This window comes from Chlamydotis macqueenii, chromosome 2, assembly GCF_036417535.1.
Source record: "Chlamydotis macqueenii isolate bChlMac1 chromosome 2, bChlMac1.mat, whole genome shotgun sequence".
Classification (NCBI taxonomy): Eukaryota; Metazoa; Chordata; class Aves; order Otidiformes; family Otididae; genus Chlamydotis; species Chlamydotis macqueenii.
Window position 1 is genome coordinate 67,904,696 of NC_141557.1, and position 13,565 is coordinate 67,918,260.

Consider the following 13,565-nt stretch of genomic DNA (forward strand, 5'->3'; position numbering starts at 1 on the left):
TAAAAGATGATGATAAAAATAGTTCTAATATAAAAAGTAAGCAAGAAAACTCAAAGCTTTTGGATTTCTTTCAGTGTCTTCCATTCATAACAATGCATAAATAAAACAGCTTTTTTTCCCCCCTTTCTTTCTGTTTTGCACGGCAACTTCAATAAATGTATAGGAAAAGCTGAGGGGGAGGAGGAGGGCCAGCTTTTCTCTGAGGTCTCATATTGCAGAGCACTTAGATCAGGAAAGTGAGGGCTAGCAGGACTCTCTTGTGTTATTGGATGTTGGTAGTCTAATTTCTCTGGAAATGTACTTCCCAAACAGTCCCAGCTGTCCCAGGAATGCAGTTTAACCATTGTTGTTCATAGTTCTCGATTGGAAAGAATTAAAAAATGTCATTCTGCCTGAAGATTTATACACTGAGATTACAACGATTGAATACCAGGACTTAGGTGAAGTTTGTATCTGCTCTTGCACTTGGGTTAGGCCCTCCCTCCTTTCTAAGCAGAATGACACAGTGCTGGATTTTATTCTGTGCTTTTAAAGAAAAAAAAGGAAAAACCAGAAAAGATTACTATTCTAATAGTAATAATTTACCTGGAGTTGTGCAAGGCATTTGACACTGTCCCGCATGACATCCTTGTCTGTAAACTGGTGAGACATGGATTTGATGGACGGACCACTTGGTGGATAAGGAATTGGCTGCATGGCCACTCTCAAAGAGTTGTGGTCAACGACTCGATGTCCAAGTGACATTCCTCAGGGATCGGTATTGGGACCAGCCCTGTTTAACATCCTTGTTAGTCACATGACCGGTGGGATAGAGTGCACCCTCAGCAGATTTGTCGACAACACCAAGCTTTGTGGTGTGATCGACAAGGTGGAGGGAAGGAATGCCATCCAGAGGGTCCTTGACAGGCTGGAGCAGTGGGTTGGCGAGAAACTCGTGAAATTCAACAAAGCCGAGTGCAAGGGACTGCACATGGGTCGAGGCAATCCCAGGCACAAATATAGGCTGGGTGGAGAATGGATCGAGACCAGCCCTGAGGAAAAGGACTTGGATATGCTGGTGGATGAAAAGTTCAACATGAGCCAACAACGCGTGCTTACTACCCAGAAAGCCAGCCATGTCCTGGGCTGTGTCAAAAGAAGCATGACCAGCAGGTCGAGGGAGGTGATTCTGCCCCTCTACTCTGCTCTTGTGAGACCCCACCTGGAGTACCGTGTCCAGTTCTGGAGCCCCCAACATAAGAATGACATGGACCAGTTGGAGAAGGTCCAGAGGAGGGCCACGAAGATGATCAGAGGGCTGGAGCACCTCTCCTGCGAGAACAGGCTGTTCAGCCTGGAGAAGAGGAGGCTCCAGGGAGACCTTATAGCAGCCTTCCAGTACCTAAAGGGGGCCTACAGGAAAGCTGAGGAGAAACTCTTCAGCGGGGCCTGTTGTGATAGGACAAGGGGTAATGGTTTTAAGCTAAAAGAAGGTAGACTTAGATCTGATATAAGGAAGATTTTTTTTTACAATGAGTGTGGTGGAACACTGGAACAGGTTGCCCAGAGAGGTGATGGCTACCCCAATCCCTGGAAACATTCAAGGCCAGGTTGGATGGGGCTCTGAGCAACCAGATCTAATTGGAGATGTCCCTGCTTCTTGCAGGGGGGTTGGACTAGATGACTTTTAAAGGTCCCTTCCAACCCTAACCATTCTATGATTCTGTAACAACATTTGTGTCACAGATTATAATTTTTGTACTGGTTGCTGTTGAAAGCAGCTGAGAAAAAAGCTCAAGGATATGGAACTCTAGGGAAGATGAGGCTTAGAGAATAGACATTATATCTGGTCTCCTATTTTAGTGTCTCAGAAGAATAAAATTTCTGATTATTTCTCTAATTATAATAGAGAGATTTTAGTCTGTGTTTGAATCTAATTTTGAGAGTTCCTAACGGTAAGTTTCTTTTACTGCCGTCATTTGTCAGTGCATTAATGCACTGATGGTGCCAGACTTCGGATCCTAATTAGAACTGATGCACAGTACAGACTTGCAGAGCTAAGAGCTTCTGAATCCTTACCACAGACTTGGGTACCTAGATGGAAGAAAAAAGACAATTTATTTTTCAGGCAGCACTGTCTTAGAGTAACTGTTTTGGAGTCTTCTAGTTAGTCACTGTTGAGACTTAAGGCTCCTCTCCAAGGAGAAGAATTAATTTGCCTCTCAGCACCTCTTACGTACCATGGTTGATTGCTTAAAGTGTGCCAAAAAGTTCTGGACTTGCATAAAAAATGTGAAGGTTTTTGTTTCTGTAAGTTGCTACAGTTCCCATGCCTTGGAATATGTCAGCAGTCTTAATTTGATCATTAGTCTATCTAAGTATGAAAGCTGTGGCATGCAAAATGCTTTCCCTCTAGGATAACCATATGTGTCCATACTTTTGTATCTAGGTTGGATGGATTGATACATGCGTTATTTTGAGGGGAAGAATCTTCATGCTGTAGGTGCTGCTGCAGTGTTGCCCCTAGCTATCCCAGGGCTACCACAGATGCACAGCATGGTGTGCCAGTGCGGAGTTTCTCTCTGCTTCTCCCCAAGGCAGCTGCAGTCCCAAAGGGGCCATTGTAGAGATCAGGAGCAAAGGTCTTTACAGGTGGGGGCTAAGCCCCACGCAGCCACTCACTTGCTTCCCCCCCTCAGTGGGACGGGGGGAGAGAATTGAAAGGGTAAGAGTGCAAAAACTCTTTTGAGAGTTGAGATAAGGATGATTTAAAAGGTAACACAAAAGTGGCGAGCAGAAGCAAAGCAAAAGGGGGAATTCATTCACTATTTCCCAGAGGCAGGCAGCGTTGAGCCATCTCTAGGAAAGCAGGGCTCCATCACACCTAATGGTTACTTGGGAAGATAAATGCTGTAACTCTGAAAGCCCGTCCTTCCTCTTTCTTCTCCCAGCTTTTATTGCTGAGCACAATGTCAAATGGTATGGGCTATCCCTTTGGTCACCTGGGGTCAGCTGTCCTGGCTGTGTCCCCTTCCAGCTTCTTGTGCACCCCCAGCCTCGCTGGCAAGGCAGCGTGAGACACGGGAAAAAAAAAAAATCCCTGGTGTTCTGCAAGGACTGCTCAGCAATAGCTACATTATCCCAGTGTTATCAACAACGTTTTGGTCACAAATCCAAAACATAGCACCGTACAAACTACAATGAAGAAAATTTACTCCATCCCAACCAAAACACTTAGGAAAGGATGATTCATTGCGGAAACAGCCCATCCCGGGTTTTATGCCATATTTAGATATTCAAATTCATTCATTCAAATGTAGTTTTTATAGTATTTTCTACAAACCTGGTGGGAGCAGAAAATACGCAACCAAAAAAGAAGCTTTAGTTAGTTGTTGGCAATGGCAACAGCAACAGCTCAAAACCAAACAAAAAATAGAATTCCTGTTCTGAAGAGCTTGAAGCCAGAAGTGTTTCCTAAGGAAGCATCAGCCAAATAGCCAGTACCTTGTGGTGTTGGTCTGTAGCCCAGCTCACTTGGTCCTTTGTTTATTTAGCTACAGGAAAATAATTGAAGCGATGAGTCCCATTCTCCACTTCTATTTACTTTCTATTTTTTCCCCTTCTTTACAAAAAAAAAATCTCTTTGTAAGTAAGTAGAAGGCTCCTAGGGCGCCTGTCCCTCCAGGGGATAGACAAAAGACTTATTTTGAAGTAGAAACTAAAACTGGGCATAAGAGAAAGTGTCCATTAGTTGTCAGCAGTATTTGTATGTTTAAAATTAGTTATTAGATTGCTACGGTCATGCCACGTGTCCTGGTGCAGTGCAGGGAAACGAATACACTGCTGCATGACACACAGAAAAGAAATTTTTTGCAAGAGTTACAGGTAAATTACAAACCTATGTTGTTAAACTTTTGAATCCTCACTTCTTTGTTACTGAATTGCATGTTGTATCGTTCCTTTGCGCAAACAAGGCAGGTTAGGGGGAGCATCGTGGGAAGTAAGCAAGAGATGAGAACCAATATCCGCAAGAGCAGCACACAGGGAATCGAGGGACCTTTGCTCTTTTCTCTCCTTTACCAGGGACCTGCTAGGCAAATTTAAGCATCTTGATTTTTGTTTAAAACTGAACCAGAATACTGCAAAACGTTGTGTATGTTACTGTAGAGGTCTGCAAAGCATTGCAAAGTTTAAATACTAATATTTTATTGTAATAATAACATTAAAATATTACTGGGGTGCAGATTGTTTTGAAAATGCTCTTTTTTCTTCTGTTTGGAAAAGCTGTAAGCTTCTACTTTGTGTGTTAAGACTTCAGTAAGGCACTTAAGCACGCAGTTGAAATTCAGCATGTGCATTAGTCCTTTTCTGGATACACAAAGCTATTAATTAGGGTCTGTAGCAAGACTGTTTGTGTAAAGTATGAATAGAATGTGCGGGGGGTGGGAGGACCCTGCTTTTCAAGCACATACGTATCTTGTTGGTAAAAATTCATAAATAAAAAACTTGCAGTTAGTCATGCACTAGTGTGACCTTCCAGCTCTGGATCCCCCTCCTCCCTTGCTATGCATAACACTGAAGTAGGTTATGATCAGTATGGCTAGTGCAGTAAGTGAATGTAATGATGCTAATGAGCTATTTCTTTATAATGAACAGGTTCTCCAGCCCTGCCCAGCAACATGGTATATTTTGGAAGCTCTCAGGATGACGAGGATGAAGAGGAGGAGGAGGAGGAGACAGAGGACGCAAAAACAGCCACAAACAATGCTTCATCATCATGCCAGTCAACTCCCAGGAAAGGAAAAACGCATAAACATGTACCAAACGGGCAAGGTAGGTCCTAGATAGTGCTTTTCTCCTGCACTGCCTAGTAAATAAATTTATGAACTGAATGTGCTTAATCCTTGTTCATCCTCTTGAATCTGAGTGAAAAAGGTCATAGTGGGAAAATGGAGTGAGATGTAGTGTTAGCATCTTTTGCTTTCATCTATTTCTGCTGATGATCTGAACTCCATCTATGGTAGAACTGTAACTGCAAGGCTGGAATTAAATATGTGTGTGTGCATACACATACACACATGCACACATGTATACTGGAGTTATACACACATGTCTGTATAGACACAGTCACACTCTCTCTGGCTTTTTTGAGGCTGGTGTTTAATCTAGAATAATTTGATTTTTATCAAAGTTAAATATAAGCATTCATAAGTGTTATCAAAACGTGATGGGCAAGAATTTATTTCTCATGTGCAATATTGATTCAACTGCAGTAGGTTTAGATAATGCATTCATGTTGTTTGAAAGATTTTATAGAAGAAGCTTTTTCAAGACAGTTATTTCTTTGCAAATCAACAAAAGTTGCATGTATTACACAGTGTTTCTGTCACAATGTCCTTGTGCCGTATCTTCTTAAATGGATCAGTATATGTTGCAACATCACCTAGTGTAAAGTGGAAGACCTAAAAGCTGAAAATTTTCTGAGCCTGCTGTAATGCTCCACTGCCAAAGTCATGTGTGATGTGGTTCTCTCTCAAGCAAGACCTCCTGTGTCACAACAACTCTGTGCCTTCTCTGCCTGACATAATTTCAAAATGGAGCCTGTGCTCTCTGTTCCCTTCCTCAGTGTTAGTTTACCATTAAAATCTTTCCTTCTGATGACTGCCCATTCAGCTCTCCTCCTCTTAGTAGGAGGACTGAGAGGAAGGTCTCTCTACAGCACACTTTTTAAGAGATGGTTGTGACCTGTGCCTGCTTTTTTTTTTTGTTCTTTTGTGCTCTTCTCTGCTTTGAAGAAGAGATTAGTAGATCTCGATTACTTCACTGTGCTGGTCCTCATCTCTCCTTTTCAAAGAAGAGTTTTCTATAAAGGGCGCCTTTGTTACATATAGCAAAACTATTTGTCATGACTATGTCTGAATCTGTTTTTTTATTGTACACCCAAGCTCAAAAACTCTTTTTTGTGAACTATTTGTGGAGAAGCGCAAGGGGACGTTACGCCTAGTAGCATTTCGACTGTCAGCTGTGAGCAGGAGCTTTAACACTGTAAAAGCCGTGGATCAAAACTTGGCACTTTGCATTGATTTCTAAATAAACTTCCCAAAATAACAGACACAAAGCTCTACGTATGAAAAATGAGTTTGCACATAACAGACCTGCTGCCTTAGAGTTCTAAATGTGATATATCGTTACAAAAGGAGCTGATCATGTTCCTTGAGAATGTCCCAGGTGGCAACCACTTTGAAATTAGCTCAAAACCAGAGACACCTGAAATCTTAATTGGGGGTAAGTAAAGGCAAACTTAATGAGCCATCTAATGGCTTTATAATCTTTATAAATACAGATTGAGCAGAGATACAGAGTGAGCATAAATGAAGCTGCTGCTTTAATAGATCTGCAAAAGACCTTTATAAAATACATAGGAGACATTGTGAGATGTTTTGACAAAGGTGATGAAACAGGAATTCCCAGAGAAGGCAGTTTCTTCTTCTTCATCATTGTAATTTCTTTTTTTTTTCCTTCTTCTTTTTTTAATTAAAATTTCCTTACCCAAGGGTATTCCCATTTTTCAATGTCTGTTATTTTGGTTGACAGCCAATAGTATTTTTGTTTCCTGTGAATAAAGTAGGTTCTGGTTCGTGTGTGTCTGTTTTAAATGAGACCACACATAAAGGCAGACCAGGGACGGGTGCAGCAAATGAACTTAATCTAGCGTGAGAGTCTATTTTTAATGAATTAAAGTCTTTTGTTTTTAATACACAATGTGTAGTCAAGCACTTTGGACCTGAAAATGCTAAGCATTTGCTATGACATACAACAACAAAGGTTCAGAGCTTGATTAATGTCATTAGACAGTGTCAAATGATTGCTTTCTACTAAGTGGGGCCAGAACAGCTTTCCTGGGCGAAGTAATTTGTCAATATCCTCTTCTGATGCCAATACGGGGCATTATTAGGGTTGCACACCAAAGTATTTGTTATAACCTAGCCTGTTGAGCCACCTTTTGGACAGCTAACTCAATCAAAAATGCCTAAGTATGAATCTAACACATCTAAGTATGAATCTAGCACATCTAACACGTGGCATATCTTGCTGCACAAATTGAAATAATTAGTTCAACTGACTTGTTGCCTTCCAACCTTACACAGATAGATTTAAAGCATGAGATTGTTACCTATGCCTTGTCATCTTTCTTTCTTAGTACTTCTGATGCGCTGCACACGTACCAACTGTTAAAGAGCAGAGCAAGATGTTTGGCAGAAGTGTTTATGCCCCACATTCATAGAAGCGTGAAAAAGGAAAATGTAACAATGTACAGGTCTTTCCTTTGTGCAGTATCTTGGTACAGGCACGAGTGATAGTCTTGCAATTAATCAGTTTTCTAAGATATTGCTGTAGTTGCTATGAGAGAAAGTGGTAGAGCTGTGCTCTTAAAAATTGGTTTCATGTCATTGTCAAACTTAGCTGATTAGGCCGGGGCTGACATATGTTAAGGTAAGTTAGCAGCAGATAAAGGCTTGCATGTCATTAGTGGTGCTTTGTGTCCTGGTTAGAAACTAGTATCAGTTCTGGGTAGGTATCTCTCATGTCATACGGGATGTTCTACATGTAACTCTTCCCATCACTGTCTTGTTCAGCGTACTTAAACTTAGATTGAACAGTTCTCACTAAGAGAAGATACCGTCTAAAGACTTTCAGTTTTTGTACTACAAGAGAACAGTTCTCTTGTAGTACAATGTGTGAGTGGTTCTTACTTGCTTATGGATTAAGGTATGATCTCACAGTACATGCCATGGATTAATTCCTGTTAGAGAAGACCACAGGAGGTCATCTAGTCTTACCTCTTCTGCAAAATACCATTAATAATTTTTCTGACAAATTCAGCAATAAAATTGACAGATATTTGTGCTTTTAATTATATATATCTTTTGAGGAGGGGGAGATTTTAGAAGTTTTCTAAAACTTGATGTGGAATTTTGGTCCTGATCAGAATTATTTTAATTCAGTTAGGATTTATATCAGGGTTAAAACAGTGAAAGGCCATAAACTAATCAACTGAATCACTTCTTTTCCATATAGCTACTGACTTCAAAAGGATATTTTCCCAGCAAACAAGCCATATGAACATTTAGTTGGAATATAGAACATAGTTCCCTTTTAACTTCAGACCTTCTAAGTAAGTTTGTGGTGAATTGCAAAATTAACATATGGAAAATTAGGGATGATGTGGTGCTGCATATTGCAGCAGATAGAGCAGGGTTTCGAATGCATGTGTTGTAATTGCAGCCCTATTACTGACCCTTTTGAATGTGGGTGTAATAACCCCAGAATTCTCAGTGTTTAGATCCAGAACATCAGGCCACAGGATGCCTGCGTGCTGCTCAGATGGATATGCTTATTTTCCAGCTTACATTTTGTATGCATCTCAAATGACCATCCATCTATCCGAGGCTGTTACACGGCATTGAACACAAGGAATTCGGTCGAAGAAGCAGGCAGGAGCATTGGCTTAAACAATATGTTTTTTCTTCAGTGTAGCTGCCAGGTGTGGGGAGGAACTTCTCAACCACAGCCTGGATGACAGGGCATCTTGCCAGCACGGAGGAGGAGATGGAGAGACATCGATCTATTAGAAAATTAACCTTATGCAAAGGGAGGAGGGCGTCAGTCATCAGCTGCTGCGGGCTGATGTGCAGGGAAAGCAGGTTCTCTACAAGCAAGATGTACTCTGCTTCCCTGGGGGACAGGGAGGTATCGAGTCTAAATTACATCTCCCCGCTGCTCAGAGGAAATTCTGAGTAGGAGGGTGGGCTTAGTTCTCTGTTTCTTTAAAACTAATTCTTTGTATTCCTCACAACTAAATAAATCCTACTTTGATTTCATTCTGTGGCACAATGGAAGGTTTTCTTCGCAGGCTTCTGAAGGGAAATGTTTGCAGCTGCCAAGAGTTTTGTTAGGCAGGCTGGGATCGGGAGCTGGAATATGCAGTTAGGGAGTTGTTGGGTTATTGATCCCATCACAAGAGCAAAAGGGGACAGGCGTCACTCTACTTGAAAGGGCTTGTAGACTGGAAAAGGGCCTCAGGAGGAGCAGCGTACACAGATACAGTTGCGGAGGCACCTCTGAAATTGCGCGCAGCAGGCTACAGTTCCTCTAATAATGATTGGCTAATTTCCTCAAGAAGGGTGATTGCAGGATTAGGTATTTCTCATACCAGCACACCAGTTCAGAGGTGGAGAGAGGTGCACATTTGGGTCAGCGTACCTGGGAATGTCGTATTTGACTTCAAACACCTGAGATAGACATTGAAGTTCTAATTTACATTTAGCAAAACGTAGTTAGCCATCATTATTTATAACCAGACTTCTTAATGAAAGAGAGTTGGTTTGGTTTTTTTTGGTTTTTTTTCCTTAGCTGGAGCAAACCAACTCCAGTGTGCCAGAAAACCTACTGGGTCAGAAGCAGTTACTGGTCCATACTGTGTTTTGTTAACGTGATCAGATAAAAACTGTTTAGTATGCCTTTTGCCTGAAATGAGCAGGGGAGAAAATTGTATAGATACTTTTTTTCTTGGGGCTCAAATTTCAAAACAGATCTGGCAGTAGTGCGTAGTAAACAAGCATTGCTAGAAATACTATACTCTGCTTTAGTGCTGTCTTCTTGCTTACCAGAAGAATGTTTTACTTCTCAACTTGCAATGGATAATTTAGCAGAGTAATTTCCTTACATGTGTGGTAACAAAGATGATGCAGGAAAAGATTATAGAGTTTTTTTTTTTTTCTTATTTCAGGATATATTGCAATACAGTGTTTGTACATCTTGGGCTTAAATGGCATATCTTTTACAGATATTACCATTTGAGAGTGTTGTAAGATTGTGATTGCAATTCCTTATTTAGTTTTGCTTTTAATTAAATTCGACATTTGTGAGGGGTGCATAAGATGGAGTCTTAGGCTCATGCAGCTTTTTCAGTGAAATTAATCCTGAAGAGGTAAACATTCAGAAGAAAAATATTTTCTGCATCCAGCTAAAATGCAGAACGAGAAAATTTCAGGCAGAGTGCTACAATAGTTAATGGGTAGGCAATTATTTTGATGATTTACAGCCTTTTGTTGAAATACCATGGAACCAGTAATTGTTGCAATAAACGTTTTTGCACATTTAATTTTTCTGCAAAAATATGTAACATGAAAATTACCCGTTTTGCAGTAATTTACATATTTAAATATGCAAATCAGGCACAACACATTTGGGGATTTGTGGATTTTCAGTAGCTAAATGTATGACCTGTGGAGAAGAATAGGGGAGCTGGAAGTTGCTCAAAAAAAATGGAATTGTTATCCTGATGAGAGACTTGTGATAACAGATAGACACTTCTTGTATGGACTTGCTGGTTAGCGAGTGACCCTTTTGCTGTTGTTTGTGTCGTAATGGTTAGGTGAGAGTAATGAATTTGTGCTAAGACAAGACACTTGATATTGAATTTTTGCCAACGGTGGCATGGTGTCTCATACCAATAATGCTCCTCTCAGTTGCCCAATATATTCCTGTGCGCGTAGGGTTTTGAGCTGTGTTATTGATAGTGTCAGAAAGAAATTCAGTGCTACCTGCCATTATTTTCCTGTTTGACTTCTGTTAGCATGCAGTTATGGAAATTTTCTTGCAGAGTTGTCCACTGACAAATTGCATAGCAGTGGGTTAGGTCTGGACAAGTGTGGAAACAAGTAGTGCCACATGTTTTCATGTAATGTTGTGATGTCCTTTTCTCCTGAAGTACACCTTTACCACTGACCCTGAGTAGGTAGATCATGTTGGGACGCTGCAGAAGACAGCTTCTGTCTGTGTAAATGGTTTATAGAAGTCTGAACATACCCAACACTTAAGGAAAACAATCAGCAGTATTAAAATACTCTGTTTTATGGAAGTAGATCATTGTTTTAGTTCCTCTGGGAGGGGAAAAGAATTATTGTCTGGGTCCTTTAAGGCAGTTTGAGAGCCACATAAATGTTTTCACAGTGACTTAAAACTGAATTAAAGCCAGAGCTGGAATGTTTTTGTACAATAACGGATACTTAATGCCAGAAAGTTGATTAATATTACATCTCTTCCCAAACATGATCTATGTAAAACATGAGGTTTGCATTGGAATAGCTTGCTCGAGTTCACAACATTGGCATGGCTCCCTTTTCTCCTTCTAAAAACAAAACTTCTCCCTTTCACTCTTTATCTTCCCTTTTTGTTTTGAATAGTTTTAAGAATGCACAATCACTTGCTTTACGTGACACGAACTCTGCAACATGTGGCGTGTGTGTGCATGTATGGCCCATGAGACTGGCGTAAAGCAAAAGGATTCATACATCAGTACTCTGCTGTCCCTGGAACAGACTCCCCTGTTATTTCAGGTATAAAACATATCCGGTGCAAGAATAATCTCCAGGAGGGCTTGGGAGAGAAAGCTGTGCCCATGGAGTCAGCAGTAGGCTGAACCCAGTCCAGTAATTCTGCTCCGTACGCACTGAAAGCCTGGTTGTTGTACATAATATAAATTGGCTTCTGAATGGCTGGCTGGATGTATCCTATAAAATATTTGTGTGCAAATTAAGTTGTAGGAATACTTCAGAAAATTGCTGAAAGCACAATAAACGTTTATTGCTCACTACAGTGTCAGTTCCTGTAGTAAATGCTGAGTTAATCTGTAGTAATTGAGCACATCTGTGGCTTTACTTGATCAAAATTGTTTTTGGCCATTATTTCAGCTGCACCTAGTACACGAGCAGTTTGCACAGTTTACATTGGTTTGTGTAGGGATTCTTTATCACAGGTTCAAATGAAATACCCCGAAGTCCCTGTATGCAATCCTGGGTGAATATTGGTACCCAGGGTCTAGTTCCCCCGATGCAGAGAGCGCTGTGATGCATCCATGGGGATCACACCTACCATAAGGTTTTGCTCTGCTGTCGTAAATTATATCGGTGGTTTCAAAACCCCCAGTGCTTGTGAGGTTTGAATGTAGTGGTTCCGTTTCTCTGCACTTGATCATCACTGCTAACCAAAAGACCCGCAAGTATTTCGCTCTGGGACTCTTATTGTTTCAGCTTGATAATAATAATAATTGCTTTGGAGGATGTGACATTTTGAGAAGGAGCATTCAGATAGATATGGATAAAAGGATATCCGTTTATTCTATTTGAAGTGTCTGAACACTAATAATTTACTTGCACTTTTAATTATTTGTTAGTAGTGCTCTTACCTTTAAGTGTATAATAGAAATATAGAGATATAGAGCTGGTTAAGGTAGCATAAAATAATAATAATTCAAGACTACAAAAGATTTCTGCTTTAATAATGTGAGTTTCACCACTCGTGTGGGTTGGACTGTTTTTTCTGTCTTACTGTTTTAAAATGAAATTATTGCTTCAAGGATGAAACGTGTATTGACTGCTCTTTCACAAGGAAAAAAAAAACGAACGGGGAGCAGAACATTGGATATTGCGTGTGTCAGAGTTATTGCTAGTACGGGAGATTGTGGCTGGGACTTGCCTGTATCTGGGCTTAGGAAAGCAGAAGGTACACCTTTTCTGCTTTTCTGAGTGCCTCAGAAATATTGACGAGCTGGCAGACATGAAGGAGAATGCAATTTGCTGCATAAGAAGACACGAAAGAATTAGTAATAATTTTATTGTTAAATCAGATTTGGTCTCAGTAATATTTAATGTAGAGTTCTGGGCTTTTCGGGATTTTATTATTTTCTTCCCTTTGAGAAGTGGATCTTTCTGTCTTCTTATCAATGACTCTTCAAGAATGAGATTTCTTGGCGGGCTTTTCGGTCTTTCCTGGCGATTTCATCTTTTCACCGAACTGTCTTATGAGCTGTTAGGGCCAGAATATAATCCTATGTACTACTAAATAGCTTATTTATTGTCTAAATAAATAACTTCTACATTTTTACTCAGATGGGAGCAAAATCATAGTCCAGGGGATTTTTTTTTTTCCCCCCCTCCTTAAATGCTTGGCTTGTGATAGTGTTTTGTAATTATATCAAGTTAACATTTTGATACTTATTCACATAGTATGTTTGTGAATTTTGTTGAACTCACTAGTACAGAAAGGTTTTTATACCTGTCTAGCTGGATATAACAATATTCTAGATGCCGGAAGAAACAAACACTGATTTTTATAGAAACTGATACTGTCTGCTTTTTAACTAGAGACAGCTTGACTGTTTTGCATCCGTGTCTCTCCTTTTTTATTGTGTTTTCAGGCTTTAAGCTTTTTAAGCATTTCCTGTGAGACTGAAATTTTTTCTCTCCCATTTCTCTCTTCGCCCTTTCAAGAATCTTACAAATTAAGACAAAAGATAATTACTCAGAGGGTAAAACTGGCAGGGTTCCCACGACGCTTAAAATTAATGAGCTGTTGCATATAAAATATACCTTGTCTCATGTTCACTAGGGTGGGTTGTTTGTTTTTTTTTTTGTGAACCATAAAAGTGCACAATTTGGCTTTTTGACTGTGTTTTCTGTTTTAGTGATTTTGGGTTTGTAAAGTAGGAACTGAATACAGAAAACTAATCTCTCTGACTTAAC

At 40.2% G+C, this 13,565-nt stretch overlaps 1 protein-coding gene across 3 annotated transcripts in view; it reads left to right on the top strand.

Annotated features, from left to right (window-relative positions):
- JARID2 (jumonji and AT-rich interaction domain containing 2) overlaps window positions 1-13,565 on the top strand; it is a 225,360-nt gene that overhangs the window by 169,019 nt on the left and 42,776 nt on the right. For all 3 annotated transcript variants that reach the window (XM_086740168.1, XM_086740167.1, XM_086740169.1), the window contains one exon: window positions 4,636-4,812. In XM_086740168.1, the coding sequence (XP_086596294.1) occupies window positions 4,636-4,812 (177 nt within the window). The remainder of the gene's footprint in view (window positions 1-4,635; window positions 4,813-13,565) is intronic.